Source organism: Polypterus senegalus, chromosome 10 (assembly GCF_016835505.1).
Source record: "Polypterus senegalus isolate Bchr_013 chromosome 10, ASM1683550v1, whole genome shotgun sequence".
Classification (NCBI taxonomy): domain Eukaryota; kingdom Metazoa; phylum Chordata; class Cladistia; order Polypteriformes; family Polypteridae; genus Polypterus; species Polypterus senegalus.
The window spans coordinates 50,793,852-50,815,097 of record NC_053163.1 but is presented as its reverse complement, the minus strand read 5'-3'; the positions used below and the strand labels follow the sequence as shown (position 1 = coordinate 50,815,097).

General features: G+C 35.2%; 1 protein-coding gene across 5 annotated transcripts in view; it reads right to left on the bottom strand.

The window, feature by feature from the left end:
- The window catches only part of pcdh11 (protocadherin 11), a 992,866-nt gene that overhangs the window by 912,706 nt on the left and 58,914 nt on the right, over positions 1-21,246 (bottom strand). The window contains exon 4 of one of the 5 annotated variants that reach the window (XM_039765780.1): positions 12,079-13,752. The exons of 3 other annotated variants lie outside the window; for them this stretch is intronic. In XM_039765780.1, coding sequence (XP_039621714.1) covers positions 13,669-13,752 — 84 coding nt within the window. In that variant the 3' untranslated portion in view covers positions 12,079-13,668. Of the gene's footprint in view, positions 1-12,078; positions 13,753-15,512; positions 17,229-21,246 lie in introns of those variants that run through there. One more of the 5 variants, XM_039765781.1, reaches the window with a different exon arrangement.

Genomic DNA, 21,246 nt, shown 5'->3' with positions numbered 1-21,246 from the left:
GAAGAATGCTCTAGACACGGGTTAATTCTGTTAAATTTAAATGCTCTCTCTTGAATCATGTAAAGAACGAATTATATTTAGAGCTTGGAGATAACATAAGTCACACACTTTGCAGTTTAGAGGAAGACAGAATAACAGATGTGCAGTAATTCTCCAGTAACTCACTAAGACAAAAGAAATATCACTGCTCAAAGTTCACCCTCACGCACAAAACTAAATTATTGACTTAATAAGCCACCTGTACTTTTTTTTGTCATTGCAGCTGTAGAGCAGATTCTGATTGGCAGGGCAGTGTTCCATTAGCTTTCCCCAAGCTCAAATTCCATAACGTACCTACAAAAATATTTATCTTTGCTTGAAGGAAAGTAAACTCTCCTTTTATTAGCATTGGCACAAGGGAAAGCAAGACCTTGGTGGCAGTTTATTAGACCCTCCAGGCACAGGAACATTCCCTTCCCTGGACACAAGATCTCAATTGAACCCTGAGTCTGTCATCTCTGGTTAATCCTCAACTTCTAAGACCAGGCTCACTCTAGTCTGTCACTAACTGGGCTTGTAGTAATACACTGCAATATCCTGTGCGCATTCACATACTAAATAAGTTGTGGTCTCAAAATTTTACTTGTGCCCATAAAATCTTGTTTACTCAAGATTAAAAAGACACCACTTTTTGGGACTTCAGGGGCTCCATATAAGAAAAAGGAAAAAACACTTACCTCAACATGATGTTTTAAATTTAAGGCAAATTCTTGAAAGCATGAGATTATTTAGATGCCATCAGGCATAGAAGACACTACATTATGTATGATTCACCTTTGCATTTAACAAATTTAAACTTAGTATTAAAATATTACTGTGGGGAAAATGAACATACAGTTTCCATTTCTTAACAGTGATTCGGAAGGATGGGAACACATTAAAAGTGAAAGGCACATTATGGAACTTTTATTTTTGAATGAATAAAGCTGGCAGCACTGGGAAGATTACATTTTTCATTTTTTTCAGTGCCTTCAATGCCATCCTTTCACCTCTGTTAAGGGGTAAGCTCAGAGATATTCAGGTGGATGAGCCTATGGTGTCATTGATAATGGACAATCTGTCAGGCAGACTGCAGTTTGTGAGACTCAAGGACTGTGTGAGCAACACTGGAGCACCACAAGGAACATTCTTATCTCCTTTTCCCCTCACTCTGTATAATAAGAACATAAAGAAAACACCTGGTCACGTCACTTGCAGAAATTCTTTGATAATTCTGAACTTATGGGGTGTATTGATAATTGGGATGAGGCAAAGTATAGGAATCAGGTGAAGAAATTTGCAGAAAGAACTGTCTGCAACTTAACATCAGCAAAACCAAGGAACTAGTTATTGCCTTCACTGCAGCAAACAGCTTCTATGTTCAGTCACTATTCAAAGAGTGGGTGTAGAGGTGGTGCACTCCTGCAAGGACTTGGGGGTCCACGTCAAAGACAGGTTGGACTGGTCTCATAACACAGAGGAACTGTAAAAAAAAGGCAGAGCAGACTGTTTTTTCTTAGGAGGCTGTGTTCCTTTAATGAGAACAATTCACATATTCTACAAGTGGATAGGACTGGCGAGTTAAGTGAATAGGACTGGCGAGCAAAGTGGATAGGACTGGCGAGCTTTGTTGGGCTGAATGGCCTGTTCTCGTCTAGATTGTTCTAATGTTCTAAAATCTTTTGGAAAGTGTGATTTTCTAAACTGTGGTGTGCTGAAATAGTAACATCACTTCAAGAAAGGACCACCAAAATCAACAAGGTAAGTAAAAAGCCAGGCTCAGTTATGGTACACATTCTGGACCCCTGAAGCTAGTAGCAAATATGAACAACACCGCAGATCTTCTCTCTGACACAATAACACTGAGGACTTTCAGCCAACAAATCATTCTGCAGAATTGTATTAATAAACACTGTGGGGCCTCATTTACACCATAATATTATTCCCTTTTAGTCATTCTGGTATGCATATGTTCATGTTTATCTATCTATCTATCTATCTATCTATCTATCTATCTATCTATCTATCTATCTATCTATCTATCTATCTATCTATCTATCTATCTAATGGTGTCTGAGCAGTGTTTAAGTATAAACTAGTTGACAACACACCTGATGGGTCTCTTTCATGAATTTATAATAGTTTGGCCTGTGTAATGACTAATGAGGACTTTCTGGAAAATGTAACGTATTAAATGTATCCTATTTGGCCTGAAAATGTAGAGGGGTAAGATTAATAGTGGCCCTGAGTAACATTTACTCAAGTAAAATACAAAGAGCTAAAAAATGTACTTAAGTAAAGTAACAAAGTAGTTGTACTTTATGTTATGCCTCTGTCCCACCAGGATTAAAAATAAACAACTAGCTATTCTTATTATCAATCCTTCAGGAATTCATCCAAACTTTATAAATGGAATATAGTAGCAGAATATATTAATTTTTAGTATAAGAATATATGTTTTCTTGGAAAGAGAATGTATTAGTAAACAGTTGCTTTTAAATGACACACTTTTCTTTATTCCATTGCAGATGCACACTGACACAACCTTCACCGACTGCACTGGATTTAACTTGCTGTCACCTAACTTGCCTTCTTTTAAAACCTTTTCCAGAACTTTATGTCAGTCTCTGTTTCTTATTGTCTCTTACTCCTTTGTCTGCCTTTCTCACTGAACTGATGAAGATTTTTTTCCATGTAGTAATAACCTTTGCTTACTTCTCTGTTAGCACCTTTGCTGCTATCTGCTTTACAATGACCAAAGTTAGCACATTCTTATTATGACTGAATATTTTCTTTCAGCAACATGGTCCACCTTATAAAATGAATAACTGTATGTATAATTTTGTTTTTCACAATATTGTCTCTCCCATTATTTACATTCTTGGTGTAAAGGTTATTTAATCTATGTTTTTACTATTAAGCTTAATTATCTCAGATAAACACACATTTCCAACAGCCTTTCATACTGTACATGTAATGTCTAGTAAAATATAAAACTAACACATTTGGTATTTGCAAGGCTGTCGCTCATGTCATTGAAAAGAAGTCAATTAGCTGTAATCACAAATTAATAAGCATTCAATATGGCACTGTATATGGAGTAGATTTTTCCAGATTTCTACAGCCATGTAGCTTTGTGTCATTTCTCTTCTTCTTTGACTTGAAAATCCCAGTTTGAAATCATATGATTAAATGAGTATGACATATACCATATATCATCAGTATGAATATTTTACACATGCACATTAAAGATATGCATGCATGTATATATTGTGATGCTTTTCTAAATTTGAAAATAATAACACTGGTTTCTTTGGCCTTATTTGCATATAGAAGTACATAAAGCCCTCATGCTTTTATGTATTTTAGATTGAGCTGAGATTTGGCAAGAACTGAACACAAAAGTGCCTTGAGTCTAGCAGCAGAATGCATTCCCGTTTCATACACCATTTCACAGAGCATGCACAAATTGCACTGTAGATCGGCAGCAAAGCCAGAGGGCTTGGTCACATTATTCCCAGGCCTTGACTGCTTCTAAATGCTCTGCTAATCATTCTATACTCTGACATGCTCTGGAGGGAAACCTTTCTTTAAATGTTCCCCCAATGATAAAGAAACGCCCCAATGAAGAAATTAAGTGTGAGCAAAATGATGCATTTTGTCAATGCTGTTATGCCTTCAGGTAAAATTACACTGCAGAAGCATACATGTATTCTCCATTGTTTAAAAGGTATCAGCTCATTTTGGTGCCTTTTTTTCTCTGGAAAATCAACAGTATAAAACAGAGGCAGTGCAAGTCTCACTTAGAACACAGAAAGCCACCTTCAGCTCTTGTGCTGCCTGACAGCAGAAGTGCAAGATTAAGGTCAAGTGAACTGGCTGCTGTTTTTGCTTACTTTTCAGTACATAACCACTGCAAGAAAATAAGATTGTTTCCCTCAGCACTCTATTCTAGCCACAGTGTTGGTATTTAATCAATTTAAATGAAAAATAAAGAAATCTACAACAGCATGTGGCGATTAAAATCATCAAATTTGTATCCCTATTATGGAAAAGTATTCTCCTAGCCCAGACTGACACCAATGGAGACAAAACATTGTTGTATAACTGTGCAAAATTATGTCACATAAAAAAACAAAGCAAAAAACATTAAAAAAAATCTTAACTAAAAAGTAACAATAAAGCAGCTCACTGACAACTTTCTGTATAAATAGGACTTTTCATGCTTACTGAAATATCAATGACTATCATCAGCTTTCTCTTAATTACAGTCAGAGTACTGGCTCCGGTCCTATTAAATGAAGAGTAAAACAAATACATCTACAAGAAGACCAGAACTCTTGTGCAGAATCCTCTGGTTATTATACCAGTCCCATAGCTGACCTGAAACTACCCTCAAATTAAACTATTCACAACAGTGAGAGGCACAATTAATTTAATTAAAGGGCATATCAAACAGAAATTAAGCAGCTCCATGTTTGCAAACTAATGCAGCCGACATTAAATCTAGATGACATAAGCCCAAATGAAGTTTTCCATATCTCTCTATGTTGGTATGAGTTTTCCTCCCACATTCTCACAGACGTGTGTGTTAGGTCAATAGGCAATTCCAAATGGGCTCCTGTATTAGTGTGAGTGTTTGTGTGAGTGTGCCCTGCGCTGTTCTTGCACCTACTGCTGAGGGGGGCTTCAGCCTCACAACCTTGAATTGGAGTATCCAGGTCTGAAATGGGCCTCTCTTGAAGTGATGTTACCAGCCCATAGTAAATCGCACTGGCCATTACAAAAGTATAGAAGATGTAAAGGATTTGATCTCCCACGTTAAAGGAATGCAGTCTGCTGAGGAAAAAGAGCTTGCTCTGCCCTTTCTTGTGTAGTTCCTCTGTGTTATGAGACTTGTCCATTAATGTACTTAATCCCCAAGTACTTATAGCAGTATCTCTACATCCACTCCTTGAATAGTGACCAGTTATTTGGTGCAGTGAAAGTCAATAACCAGTTCCTTGGTTTTACTGAAGTCAAGGTACAGACAATTCTCTTTGCAAAAAAGGAACACATTTCTCCATCTGACTCCTATATTCTGTCTCATCACTCTTATTGATACACCTCATAAGTGCGGAATCACCTGAGAATTTCTGCAATGGCATGACCTGGTGTTATATTTATAGTCAGACATGTACAGAGTGAAGAGAAAAGAAGGCAGGACTGTTTCTTGTGCTGCTCCAGTGTCGCTCACATCCGTATCAGAAACACACACCTTGAGCCTCACAAACTGCAGTCTCCCTGACAGATAGTCCATTATCCAGTGCTCATCCACCTGCATATCTCTGAGTTTACACCTTAACAGGGATTGCTGGATGATAATGATCGCACTGGAGAAATCAAAAAGCATAATCCTTACAATGCTGCAGCTTTTGAGAATAAGGCTTGTGGAGCAGATAGATAATTGCATCCTCCTCTTCAATCTTTGTCCAATAGGCAAAATGGAGTGGGATCAGGTGGTGTGCCCCAGTGTCACTGTCCTGTATATATATAGTTATAAGTATTTAGCATGTCAGATTTACATAAAATAGTATATTTAAATGGTGAAATACAAGTTGTGTTTAGTTTTTCAAGTAATATCAAAACATACTGTAAATACTATTTTAAGCATATTGTTATTGATGATATCTTCAAATCAGATATCAGGTGATAAGACAACAGTAACATTGGACCAACTGCTATGCTTAGAGTGGCACAAGTAACTTTTACAGTTTTGCTGAATGATTAAAAAAATGAGTTTGCATCCATTTATTTTATGCAGTCACATTTTCCACTTCAAGATTCATGGAAAGCCCTTGTTTGGCATAGTTACTTTTTGGTCACAAGCAGAAACCAACTCTAGATGAATTAGGAGATCACACAGAAACACACACACATTAACAGCAGGGCAATTTATACCCATCTTTTGATATAAGCTCTATATAGGCTTTCAGCTCTCCTCATAAAGCACCATTGGTCTGGGAAATACACTTTATGTAGGAAAGGCAGGCATTTTAAAGAATGCCTAGGCAATATACAGAATGCTGAAAATTGGACGGCAAAGTATGAAACGATTAATATGTCACACATTTCCTAGGCACTCTGTGCAATGCCAAAATACAAACAGACAAAGTATAAAATACTCCCGCTAATGACGTTTCTAATGTCATGTGGCAACAAGTAGGTTCATATTTTATTTTCTCTTGGTTTCCTCCATAAGAAAGTCCTATACTTTATTTTGTATCTCCTTCATTGTCATATACGTCTTTTCAATAAAAGCCTTTTCATGACTCTCTTTTAATACTTTACCTAAATAGCATTTGTCATTCTATATAATGCCTACATACAATGTCTAGGGAAAGTATATATAATATTAAAATATTTGGATATTTCATACTTTGCCCAAAAATGGCAGGAATTCTATATCTTGCCTAGGCATTCTATACAATGCCTGCCTTTCATACATTGCCAGTAACATATGTTACCGGAAATTTTACGGTTGAAAGCTGCAGGTTTTCAAATGTTTACCTTTGGATTTTCATCCATTTTCTTAACAGGACACAGTCTTAAATGGATGACAGTCCATGGCAGTAATTCTTAGCCTTTAAATAATTAAAAAGGTTGCATGAATGAATACCATACTAATTAAGAATTGAACAGAATATCCTAAACCTGTTATAAATGCAGACAATTACATATATCATGTTTGCATTGGGATCATTAACAGATCTGAAGTTAATATCTAAGTATAAAAGAGCACTGCTATATCATGATTATAGTGGATGACAACTGCAAACATGTGAGCATGTTTTTCTAACAAAGTCAAAGCTTGTTCAGTTTTAAAATGACTGTATTTGGATTGTAAAAAGAATATGCTTGGGACAGATGAACTGAAAAGGATGGAAAACCTTTGCCAACAACAATATGCTTTTACACAACTTTTTAAATAACACATTCTTGAAAACTTTGTGTGAAATTTGGAAATGATTTCCCAATTTAGAAATCTCTACATCTCTAGAAATCTTTAGATATCCTCTTCATTATAATCCTTATTACAACCACTTGACAGCAATAAATAAGTATACAAACAAACAAACAAACAAATCAATCAATAAATAAATAAATAAAACTCATAATTTTAACCAGACATAAGTGGCACTTATAATTTTTATTTTTTGAAACCGCATCTAATGATCAAAGCTTTAAAGCCAAGAGGCATTTAAGATTGTGAATGGTGAAATGAAGAGGTCTTTTAAGCCAAGATATCCCAGATGCACACAAGAACCACAAAACATGGGCTCCTGAGTTATCTATACGGCATTATGACACATCTTTCATAACAATTGTTTGCTAACTTTGTTGTTGCGTTCATAAGTGGCACACAAGTTAACATGTCTTTTTTATTTAGCATGCTTCAAAAATATCATATCATATCAAAAAATCATTTTTCTTAATGGACTAATCTGTCTGTAACAACAATGTTTCAATTTGTTAATGACTGAATATTCCATTCAAACGTTTAGTCCATAATTTATTCTTCTAGAAAAAGTCAAGAGGTTATATAATTTGTAACTCGTGATATAAACTAAGTCAACTAAGTATGCAACTCTAGGAGAGGCCACTTTTTTTTATCTCAGACAGCCTTGTAAATTGCATGTTGCTCTTTCAACAATTAGAGCAAAGTGGATGAGACATTAGGCCATTTTAGCTGTTATCTAAAAAACAGCGAGAGAGTGTGCCTCTTATCTTTCTTTTCTGGAAATAAACTTTAACTTTTTTTTCCCAGACTACAGAGAGAGACTGACAGGTCTCTCGTCATTTGTAGATATTCCTAAATCAATATGTTTTATTTCCTTCGTATTAGCCAAAATAATATATCATCTTTTAAAATGGTGCTGTTTCTTTCACACTCAATCACTTGATATTCCCTTAAATATCCATTATCTTGTATTTTTCAGAGGGCTATAATAAAATGTAATCAACTTATCCAAGTTGAATTAGGTCAAAAGATGGGACTAGACCCTAAATCGCCTGCCTACAAGAGCACTAACAGCTGAAATAAGACAAATGCCTGTGGTAAGAGAAATGAAGTGGTACAACAACCAATTTAAATGTAACCTTTTTGATCAGGGGGATGTCTGTGATGTGAAAATAACTGTACATGCAACAGGGAGGAAGTGAATTTACACAGATACCTGATGACCCCCAGTGGCTTATTGAAGATGTAAAGAAAATGGACAATCTCTTGACACTTGAAGCTAAACTTAATTTAAAGATGTCAGAAGTGATGAAAACTATATATGATAAGTATATTAATTAACTGCACCAATTGTGCCCAAATAAAAACTGTACTCTTTATCTAAAGAGGAGGAACCTTTTCAAAGGCTAAAAGGCCTTAAAGACTAAATCAGCATGAGTGTAAACTTAAGAGCTGAGCCGCAAGTCATCTATTATAAACTCAATGATCAGGTTCCTATTTAGTAGCTTCTAGTGGGCTTCTAATATTACCTCTAAGTGCCTCAGTTACCAGGCCTGTCCACTTTACTTGTGCATTTGACAATCAAACAGCATGCAAAAAATAGATCTTTGAGAAAATGCAGGTTGTTCACTTGCAACTTCTTGGTATGCTTAAGTATTGAGAATTGGTTTTGGAATATCTCACTTTCAAAGTATGATTCAGTTTTCCTTGCTTTTCTGCTAGTTATGAATATTAATCTCATTACTTATATTCATGACAGCACAATTGGTGAAGTTTTAGACTCAAAAGCTTAATTCAGTCATATGATATTTATGACATTATTAATTATTGAAAGAACTGCTGAAGCAATATTATTCAGCTGACATTTAGGTAATTTTTCATTCATTCATTGCACTAAAGGTATACATACATAAAATGATTAATTTTGAAAAATATCTTAAAGTATACATGTTGTTTATAAAGGTATAAAAGAAAAATTTAAGCCTGGAAACTGATCTGGTGCAGTTCTAAACAAAGGCACCAGGAGGCAGCAGCAACAGAATGTCTGTTTCCAGAGTTAAGGAAAAGGCTTTAAAAATCCTTTTGTGTTATATAATACTTCAAGACTGGTGATAAGTAAAAGCAGGCCAAGCTTCACCAGTGTTACAGGTGGGACTAACAGTCAATGAGAAGGTGTGTTTGGGAGCCAGAGAGGGGATGACAGTGCACTCAAGAGGCATGGCTGTCACTTTCAAAGCTCCACTCTCTTTTGTGTGAGAGAAAAATTATTACTGGAAAAGCAGATCTGTTCCCTCTGTGTGGGCAAGACTGTAGTTGTATAGGCAGGATCTGAAGAACTAAGAATTGTATCTGTTTTATGCTCTTTGTGATCAATACACACATTTTACAGGTCAGCTGCAATGGTATAATAGACTATATATATATATATATATATATATATATATATATATATATATATATATATATATATACACACAGTACAGGCCAAATGTTTGGACAAACCTCCTCATTCAATGTGTTTTCTTTATTTTCATGACCATTTACATTAGTAGATTCTCACTGAAGGCATCAAAACTATGAATGAACACATGTGGAGTTATGTACTTAACAAAAAAAGGTGAAATAACTGAAAACATGTTTTATATTCTAGGTACTTCAAAATAGCCACCCTTTGCTCTGATTACTGCTCTGCACACTCTTGGCATTCTCTTGATGAGCTTCAACCATTTCAGGTGACTACCTGTGGAAGCTTATTAATTATAAGGCTTCGGAAAATAGGGATAGATAGATAGATAGATAGATAGATAGATAGATAGATAGATAGATAGATAGATAGATAGATAGATAGATAGATAGATAGATAGAGCAATTAGATGGGCAAATCAATATGCCATTTACCACCAAATTTTGAAAGTGACTGAGATGAAAGAATGTTCTGCAAACTCATAAATTGTGGATCAATATGTCAAGAATCTGACATTCAAAACAATTTCATTTTTTCATGATGTGCTGGGATAATAGTGGCAGTTGGCCTTTTAATGTCAAACTGTACTCAATGAAAGAACCATTGCACACCACAAATTTATCTAGGTTAGTGAAACGTAAAATCTAAAAACACATATCAGCTGTAATGTCTCAAAACACGATGAGATAAGTATAACAGAAAAAAAAACACATGGACATTCATAACTTGGGAGAGGCATCTTATTTTTTTATTTGAGGGAATGCCACATAAATAAAAAGTGTGTTTCATTCCTTTGTTTACATTACCTGCTCAAAGAATGAGCAGACATCTATTGTATATTTATTCTAATGAAGAAATACAATTTCTGCCTTTATTGTACACTTACTGTAAGTCACTAGATATTTAGTGCATTCTGGATGACTGTCTTTGACATGAAGCTCTTTTATGAGACATTAGGCTGAGAACTTACAACATTAAGGCTAATTATGATTTTTTTTCCCTCTTGAAAAGGGCACAAAAACTCGGGACATTCCAGAGTCAATTTCTGAAGAATCAGCTTTTCTTGTTTCTTGCAGAAGCACGATTTAGGCACCCTTATCCCAACCCTTTAATAACAATACTTGATAATTATTTAAATACACTGTCTGTAGAAGAAAGCAGTTTAAATTAGGCCAGTTTCAAGCATATCTCTCCCTAATTTCTGTTCAGCTCATTTGATTTTAAATTACCAGATTAAAACATATACAATGAAAACTCAGGCTGGGGTCATTAAGATGTCAATTGGTTCAAAATAAAGGATGTCTACTGGTTAAGCCAGAAATTCTAACATATGTTTCATTCAAATATACCTAATGTGAAAATGCACAGGATATACTTGGCAGCAAATGAAAGAATTTGCCAAAATGAAAAAGCTAGACCATGTACTATGTGAATGAAAGTGTAGAAGTGAGAAAACCGATTACAAACTATTAAATACAAATTTCTCTTTCAATTGTTTACTTCAAGGATATATCATCATTGCTCTTTTATAGTTAGTTTTCCATTGAGTGACTTCACATTTGCTGTTTTCAAAACTCCATCAAAACAACCAGCACGTAGAAGGCAAAAGAACTTTGTTCTGTATGGCACATGCTGAAAGTGGGAGAAGGGGGATTCCTGAAATCCTGGTAGCTCTACAGAGCTTTGGGAAAGTAGTGAAGTACTCAGATTATGAAATCTGTTATTATTGGTTATGCAGGCTAAAGTTTACATCACTCAGGATGTTTCAGAAAAGACTTTGAGAAGCTTTCCTTGTGTCTTCATTTCTGAAACAATGCCAGCATGTGGTGCTGGAGTCCTTCCAGTGTCCTAATGGCACATTTTTTTTCACAGAAAGCAAAGGTCAAAATTTCCAAGAGGATGAAAATGACTCCAGCTTTTAAATGAAAGTCCCCAAAACAACACTGTAACCACTCACTTTGTCTAACTGGCGCACAGGCACTAGCAAATTGCCTTATAGCTTGACAACACTCTGATTCTTGGTTCAGATATGATTTAGTACTGAAAGAGCCTCGGTACAAGGATTTAGCATGGAAATTTCTTATATGACATCTAGAAATCAGAATATAAAAGATGCCTGCAGTTAAGATTTCAGTAAAGCACATCACAGTAAAGGGACCAAATCCACCAATTAACCAGAATCTCTTTATTCAGAGCAGAAAATCTCTGAAGCTCTCAGTCAAAGAGGAAGCATGTTAGAATGTACAGTTTAGAAAGCAGCAGAGACACAATTCAAAACTACAACTGACAAAGTGACTGACTGTGGAGCAATGAAAAGCTCCCTAACAAGCGTGACAAGGGAAATCTCAATTCTATTGCACAATTCTAGTGCACAGACAATGGTTTTATAGTCTTTCTGTTAAAGGACAGGTTATCTAAGCACACATTTCATCCATTTATTGTAAAAACTGGCCCAAGTTCGCAATTTGGATTGTTTTAATCAACATCCTTTATATTATTTAAAGAGTCTCAGTCATTATTTTTGAAACTTTAGGGCACAAACTGCAGGCAAACAAGGATTTACATTCTAGAAATAAATGAGAGACATACATAAATATATATTAAAATGCAAAAAAACTTTAATAATTTCCAGAAGCCAAAAAATACATAAACAAAAACTTTACTCTATACATTTTCATGTATCACATTAGCAAAGCATCTTAAAATACATACAGTTTTCATATGCTGCATACTATATTTCACACAACAAAAAGAAAAATTTGTGCGCCCTCCCCTTCACTTTCCAGAACAGACCTGGGAAGCTATTTAAAAATCAGGCAAATACTTCTGCTGCTACGTCTTCTGATATTAGTGATGCTACACCCATTGGTTTGCATATTGACTTTATTACTATAATTAAGATTATTTTTACAAGGGACATTTGTGGCATGTGTGGTGAGCCTTTGTAATGGCAATGAATAAAGCTAGCTACTGACTTTGACTGGTATATACTCGTTGGTTTGTAGGGTTTTGAGCTAAAGACTGAGATTTTTCAGATTTGGACACTTTTCTGCTAGTAAAAGAGTAGGTTCTGGAAAGTGCTAAATATTGTATGTAGTACACGTTGGTGAACCTAATGTGACCTTATCTGGTGTATTTGCCTTCAGTAATTATTATTGGCTGGTCATGCTGTTGCAAGTGGGACTAATATGTAATATATAAAGTGTTATGGATTAAGTGCATGATCTAAAGAAATGGGTATGTCCATGGGACTTCTAAAGATGAAGCCTATGGATGAGGATCAGTGTTTTTTATATAAACCATTCCAAATCAATTTAGAGAGAAAATAATAAGCTCAGATAAGATGAGCATTATTAGTGTTAAAGTCTCTCTTCCTCTCTTCTGATGATTTCATGACTGCTAAAATGTGGAGGCTAGGCACACCGCTGATACATCTGCTTTGTACCTTCCCAGAGCTACTAAATCAGAATAATCTCTGGGTGTCCAGATCTACGCAGGCAATGTCTTTTTTTTATGCTGGTCCTTATGTGCGGCAATTACCCGTTTTTAGTACAGAACACATGCACTCTGCAGTAATGTCATTCATCATTTTATAAATGGATGGTCACATTTGACATAGTGGCAGGGTTGAGCACAAAGCATTTGGTGATATGCAATGAATCTTGTATCAGTGTGATAGCATGTATAGTGAAGATAAAATGAATAGAAAGAAATGGGTGTCTAGATGAATTACAGTATTGACTCAGGGAGCATTACAACAGAAAAATGAACTTGTGGCTATGGCCATATACACATAAGCATACATACTACATACACTGTACATTATCGCTTTCTATACTATTCTCATTCAACCATGTTAAAAAGTATCTCACAAAACTTGACTGGACTCAGTTGTCTCAAGCTACATCCTTGAAGGCATTTCCAACCACAGTAAAGTAATTAGGGAAAAAAACAAAACAAAACAAAACAAAAACACTCACTCTGAATGCCACAGATTTTACTGCCCGAGTTTCAGTAACATGTCAAGTAGAACTCAAGACAGCACTGTGACGTCAGTAAGGTTCTGATACTCCTTGATACAAATTTAGAGTCTTGCTGGATTCAGCAGAACCTGTTACAGTACATTTGCTGCTCTTCAGTGCCTTCCTCTCTCTCTCTCTCTCTCTCTCTCTCAAGCTACTGCCAGCTAGAGATTGATTTTTATCCTGTGGGATCGTGATGTGTCTGTGCCATAGAGTGTGCCATAGAGTGGTGGTTTCAGTGCCATCTCCTGTAATATAGAGAGACAGATAGATATAGATAGTTTGTGATTACATCATCATGGATTTCTATGTAGAAGCTACTCTTTCGTGTTTGTGTGTATATGCCTACTCTCATGCACAAATATACTGTGTATACAGTATATGGTGAATCATTTCTTAGATAGATAGATAGATAGATAGATAGGCACCAACATAAAAACACATTTTTAAAAATACACATACATTTATTTTTATAAAAAGGAAAGGAAATCGACTTATAAAAAAACTCAAGTCAATATTTCAATATTTACTTTAAGACCATGTTGTTAACTATTTACTTCTTTCGCTAGTATCCTAAAAGACCAGTATAAATGCTGATTCATTTTGGCATGTATTTGCCTTTACCGCATTAAGTTTGATCCCCTAGTTATGTTCTCATAGCCACTGCACTAAAGCAGCACCCCCGACTCTGCAGTGCGTGTATACAATGGGTGATCTTTATCTAATGTTCAATCATTCAGTGCTCATAACTCTGTTTCCAGTGATGAGTAAATGATGAAACTTTGATTTTAACATATGTTTAGTGTAAGCTGTGCAACCAGCCAACTGAATTAAGTTCATTTAGCCATATGTCACACTTTTTGCAGCTGAATCTAGAAATGGGATGTGAAAAAGTGATGCTTTATTTACCATCACAAGCAAAAGAAAAAGAAACTACAAGTAAATGACAAAATAATAATAAAAATAATTAATTTACTGTAATAATTTGAAAACAAAATTGCATCCTCTAGAACAAATGCATGTTTCCTTTGTTACTTCTGTTTGACTTGTTAAACTATGAGCACATGAGCTGATGAGACCAGGCCCATCTACAGCTTAGCATGTCATGCAATAACAGTATTATCAGGTTTATCCCAACAGAGTTAAGGTGTTCATTATATCCTTATCCTTCTTAAATACAGTGGGTATCAAAACTCTATAAATGCAAAATATACCAGCCCACACACACAGAGAAGGAGAAAGAAAGGACTATGTTAACATTTTAAAAGTGACTGAGGCTAACCAATGAACAAGGCACTATTATATACTGCAATATTAAAAGAGACTTTATTAATAAGAAACAAGGAAACAATTACTTTAAAATGTATTTTATATCCCTGCATGGTACACTTTATTGAAATCAGCCACACCTGAACACAGAGTGTAGACTAAAACTAACTTTAAATTTTACATACTGTGAAGTTCCATAGCTGAAATCCTATTTGTTTAACTTGATTTTGTTAAGCTTGTTTATTCCCTTAGAACATAACAGTAAATACTGAGGCATCTTTTGTCTTTTATTTTCTCTGCAGTTTCAATAAAAAATTGAACATTTTTATTCACAAAATAGTAATCCCTAAATCAATAAATGTACGCTTATAATACATATGTGCAAAGGGAAGTCATTTAAACTTTGCCATTTATTTAATTATATGTTGCTCATTTTTAAAAACACAAATAAAAATAGAAAGTAATCCCCACAATTCTTTTTCATTAGCTTAAGAAGGAGCACTTCCATGCTTATATTAGCTGTAATATTTCAATTCATTGTTAAGATTTATAAAATATCATTCATGTCATGTATGAGTTGAATTTTCAATTTATGCTTATTCTTTTTCAAAATTATTTCATGCCTTTTACACACACACACCGTGACAGCACTGCATTAAATATAGAAAATATATGAAGTAAGCAAATTAATTTTACATAAAAGATGTAAAAGAAAAAATCAACGATTCAAACAATCAAACAGACTTTGAAAGCTTTATTGTATGCAAGACACAGTTTGACTTGAAAATGCGAATACAAAACATAGTATTTTTGGAACTCATGACTGCCTTCTGAGGAAATGACACAAAGGTAGTATTCAAAGGGGAATTTAGAGAACATGTCATCTTAATTGAAGTTGTATAGTACCTGTATTAACTGTAAAAGCCTCAAGCGGAACCCATTTAAAGTATTGTAGTAAAGTTAACAAGGTGCTGTGGCATAATTCCACAAGTTGACAGTAACTTCCCCAGCTAAAGCAGTATCTCTTTAGCTCAATAACTTAATCTTCTTAGTTTTTCAGTTCCAGGTAAGGACTGGTCAAAGCAAGCTTGTAGGTTCGAGTCCAAAAGGGGACTGACCTGCGGTGGACATGGCACAAACCTATTTCAATATAAATACTGTTTTGTATAAAAATAAAACTTTAATTGTAAGAATTCATTAGACTAAATGCCAAATATATAGTAACAAAGATGAGACAAAGTTGATAAATATATCATAAAACCATACACAAATCAAATAGTTAACATATCAGCCAGTAATTGTAAAGGAAATAGTGAAGACATTTGTAAAAAGGAAGATGTATACCTGTATTATGTAAATTGACACACTATTATATAAAAAGATTTTAAGCATATACTGGAAGAGCGCATTAAGAGTAACATTGTTGCTGCACTGCTCTTGGATTCCCAGCTGGACTGCCCTTATGTGGAAAAAAGTTAGCAGGGGTTCCCTCTGTGTTCACCCTTGTCTCCTTTCCAAGATCAACTCTATGCTGGGCACTTCAGTTCATTGGCCTGCTGTGAGTGAAGGTCTTTTGGTGCCCTGCCACTGTGTCCTGGGTGTATGTGTGCCTTTCACCTATTATCACCATTACAGACTAGCTCCACATAAACCCAATAAACCAGTTATGAAAATGAATGATGGAATTTGTGCAGCATATTTATTGTATACAATACACATCATCAACTTACTAATATGCCCTGTTGCTTCTTATACAACCTTCACAACTTGTTTTTTGTCCAAAGAAAAGGTGCTTAATAAAACACTATTTATACAATAAGCCTAAGGCATGCTATACTATCAAACACTCAGGAAACTAATACATCTAAAATTAAATTTCTAAGTGAGTGAAACACTGAGGCCATGGATAGTTTGTTAGAAAAGAAGAGAGATGAAGAATGAGTGACAATAAACACAATACTCTAGGGATTTAAAAGTTCAGATATCATCCCACCTAGCCATTCATGAAAAATTATTTAAATTAAGATTGAAAAAAGTCCCAATTTGGAAATAAATTAACAGTTTGAAAATAAATAAAATATATATTATACATACACAATATCTCATTCATAGTCACTTGTAATGTAACAGGGTAAACAGAAAGCAATTTTCTTGCTGACAGCACGCAAACATGTTTCAATTATAAATGTGTGTATGCTTCCATACATCTGGATAGTTCAATGGAAACACTTTCATTTCTGCAGTGTTCTTGTAATAACAATGCTCCCATGGACCATTCACAGCAGAGATTGCAGAACACTTACAAGAGTTCTATAGGGGACATAATCTCTTCATGTGCTTAATGTTTTAATTTTTTTTAAAACTTCCTTCTTTGCATTTGTAATCCAGAGATGATTCATTTCTCAGCTTTCTGCTGCTGCTGCTGCTGAATGTTCAGAGGCTTTTGGCTTCCCCCCTGCAACACGGAACAGAAAAAGCATTCAGCAGGGATGTGCAGTGAGGATTAGTTCAGTCCAGCTTCAGCCTCTACCTTGGCTGTTCTGTATATGTCTTACCTCACCACTAACTGGCCAACTGCATGTGTTTCAAAAATGAAGTGGGCAAGGAGAACTCAATGGCAATCAGAAACCGGATAGGTGAGCTTTCTGTAGCAAAGGGAACAGCTAAAAAAAGCCTTGAATGTTTTGTCTGATTGCCTCCTGTAGCTGAGGAGCTAAAATTGCTCCCTTTGGATGTTTATTTTTTATTTTCTAGTTATATACACTGTTGTTGTAATACAATACACCACCTATTAAATCTTATATCTGCTGCCAGGACATTTTTAAATAAAGTTTACTCTGTCACATGCTAGATGATTCCCTGAAATACCATATACTGGTAGTGCCCTGCAGTTTTTTTAACTCCACTTTAATTCACACCTATTGTATTGCTTCAAAAGACCCCACACATGATGGCTTACAAATGTTGCTCTCTTTTTAAACTGGCTGCGGAAGATTTAAAAAGGGTGCATTAAACCATATGCAACAGCATTGTCACAATTGAATTACATAAAACTTTTATGCACATTAAGAGATTGCCGCTTTACCTCATAAATTACTAATTATAAAAAAAATAAGAAGACAGTCATGCTGTAGCAAAGGATCCATGGATTATGGTAACAGAGAAATTCAATTACACCCATCTGCAAAATACTGCTGTCTAAAATCATCCATTTTCAGAACAACATTAAGTGTATGAAAATAAACAGAATATAAAATAAAATATAAATAAATAATGAACTCTAGAAAAAAACAGTTTCATGAACCTAATTTGCCAACAAAGTGAGGGATTTGTAATGCTGAAATGTGGCCAGGTTAACAAAAGATGTACCAGGAAGTAAATACTGTAAATAAATAAAATAACTAATGCTGATGGGAAAAAACAAACACAGCATATAATGATGTTGTTGTTAATGTATCTTTCAATGCTAATACTGTAAATCTGGCTAACTCTCATGCATATGAATTTGATTTCAGCAGAGTTCTAAATTTGCTTTTTACAGTTGTGTTGGTTGAATTCTCTACTATTCTGTCCATCAAGAGCTGATTCTTGCCTTGAACCTGATGTTGCTCGGACAGGCTGCTGTTACCCTAAACTGATTTATGATGATTAAAAAAATGAATAGGTGGATTCTACATTAATATGCAAACTTTACAATGTCACTGCAGATTACATGCGCTGCAAACCAAGCACACCATTTCATACTACATTGTTATTTTTTTTTTCTTTCATGTATATTGTCATTAATTTCTTCTATTCCATGTATCCCATTCAAAACTTATGCCATTACAAATTTAATGTCTGAGGCAAGGATTGCATCTATCAATCTACTAAAACAATTGACATTAGCAAGTTAGTGTAGAGGACATTCCAAGCCATTTGTTATATTTTCTAAAACACCATTAACGTTTGCCTTGGAACGGTGGTCTCTAGACAATGGTACTAATAAAAATAAAGTTTATTTTGTGTTTAGGAGTCAGTAAAAATAAACCTGGCTTGCATTGTGTTTAGAATGGATTTTCAAATCTTTTATGTAGCACTGAATATACCAACATTAGAACACTAATGTGACAAGCTTGGAGCCACAGGGATACATAAAACCAAGACCAAAAGCAAGCTAAAGATAAAATGAAAGAGAAATTCAAAATATTTCAACAACAGACCCAGTGTAGCTCTGCCTGTAGCCCATAAAATATACTCCTGAACACACAAAAATAACTAATAAAAATGATCATACAGGAAAGCCAAAAGAATATTTAAAGCTAGTTATCTAGGCATTACAGTACTTGTTTAATTGATTTCAAGAACATTATACATATCTTACAATAACCACATGTTTTTGTCTGCCCTCCTTTAGATTGTACGACTGAAGAAATTCATTGTGGTTCAATGTTAAAATTTTTCCTGTAGTGTTATAAAATAATCATCCCAGCTTTTGGCAGAATTTGCCATAACTCATCTCTAGACTTTCACTTCTTTATTATTCTTTTCTATATTTATGTGATCCCACAAAGCTTCAATTATGTTCAGATCAGGGCTCTGAGTTGGCCACTTTATTACTGTTAGTATTGCATCTGTGGATGTCTGCTACAAGTAAGTCTTAATTGTGTTTGCAGTGTAATTGCGGTTGCTATCATGCTGAAAGATTACATTTTTGCAGAGAAGTTGCTCTCCCAATTGTATAGCATAATGATTCAAAATTGGTTTAAATTCCACAGCAGTCAACAGTCCATCAGTTTTGCCTACATCCCCTACATTTTAGTGCAAAATACCTCCAAACCACACTTCACAAAAAGCTGCAAACTTCTTGTCCAGTCTTCTTTTGACATACTGACATCTTTGTGAACCAAAAATTTCAAAGGTAGATTCATTGAGTCGTAAAACTTTCTTCTATTGGCTGCCACTCCAAGCTTTGTTGACTTTAACAAACTGTAATCTCTTCTGCTTGTTGCCTTTCTTCAAGAATGCTTTCTTAGTTGTGGCACACCTTATAAGGTCATGCCTCTTAAGCCTTACAGTATTTGCAAGGCTGAAGTATGTACTTTGGTGCTGGATGACTCTGCCAGATGCTGAGGAAGCACTTCATAGGATTTTGTTGTGTTCCACTAGGAAGTGACCTTTAATTACAGCTTATCAGATATTGACACCTTCCTCAGTCTTTTACTGCCAAGTCTTCATACTGACCAGTTTTTTCCTTTGTAACAGCTCAGACTCAATATTTTGAAAATCCTGTTTGATGTGCGTGCTAACTATAGCCTCATTGATACAAAGCTATGATTACAGTATATATCTGTCAAAGTGTGTTTGTACATCTGGTTTGGCTAATCACAACCTTTTTAATTTGAATCAAGTTAGCTGTGCTTGAAAATTTAACAATGAATAGCTGGGGTGCCAAGAAGGAGGGGGTTAGGAACCATATCTGTGATTATCCAACAACCTCATAAGATATCAAAATGTTTTTAGATCCAAAGAAATTCTGGAATGTTTATGTGTATGTATTGTAATGTTATACATTGTTTTCTCCAGCAAATAATTACTGTCCAGATAACAAGTTTTAAAAACATTTTTTCTGGATAACCTAGGACTTTTTACACATAATATTTAACTTTCCTACAAGTACTAAATAGACATAGAGAATAAAGACACAGAGAGAGAGAGAGGTACAGGGAGCACTGCCAAGACTGACAAGCTTTATTGAATCTGCTAACTCCTCATGAGAGTGGTATTGTTGGTAAAGTGCCTCTCAGTATAATGTTCCACTTTTTGTGAAGTACTTAATAAAGGGGAAGACAGGTGTCTTTCCAGACTTTGGGATGTTTTTAGGGTCAATGGTTACAACAGTAGCCAACAGGGAAAATTACATTTTACAGGCCTCTGAGCACACTCTCCCCTTCAAACTGCTAAGACATTTTAAAATATTAAGATGCCCAGTGATGGCAAAAATCTGCCATCTTTAAACACATGGTCTCTGCCTTTGTCTTTGCATGTCGAGGCAAACATCAGGATTTGGTTTATAATTTGAGACAGACACTTACACAAGTCAATTTACTTCCCAAATCTTTTTTCCTATTAGCAAATGGCACCAAGGGAAGGATCCCACACTAAACTGTAGACAAGGTCTGTGACTAATATACACACATTATTAATGAGCGCTGGCAGTAAATTCAGACAGTTTGTCTTTGGACTGTAGAAAGAAACTGCTGAGCTTACAGGATCTACTCATATGAATATGGGTTGGTGACAGCAAGACGAAGCTTCAGACACAAGACATCTTTCAAACCTGAGGCACAAAATGCTCTCTGTAATACTGTTATGCCATTATCACAACTTGTTCAGCCACTGATGACTGTGGTGCATATAAAGCAGTAAGTGTGCATGGGCCTTCTAAGCTGCAAAGGTTGATGCATGATGCCCACAAAGGGCGGAACACAAGG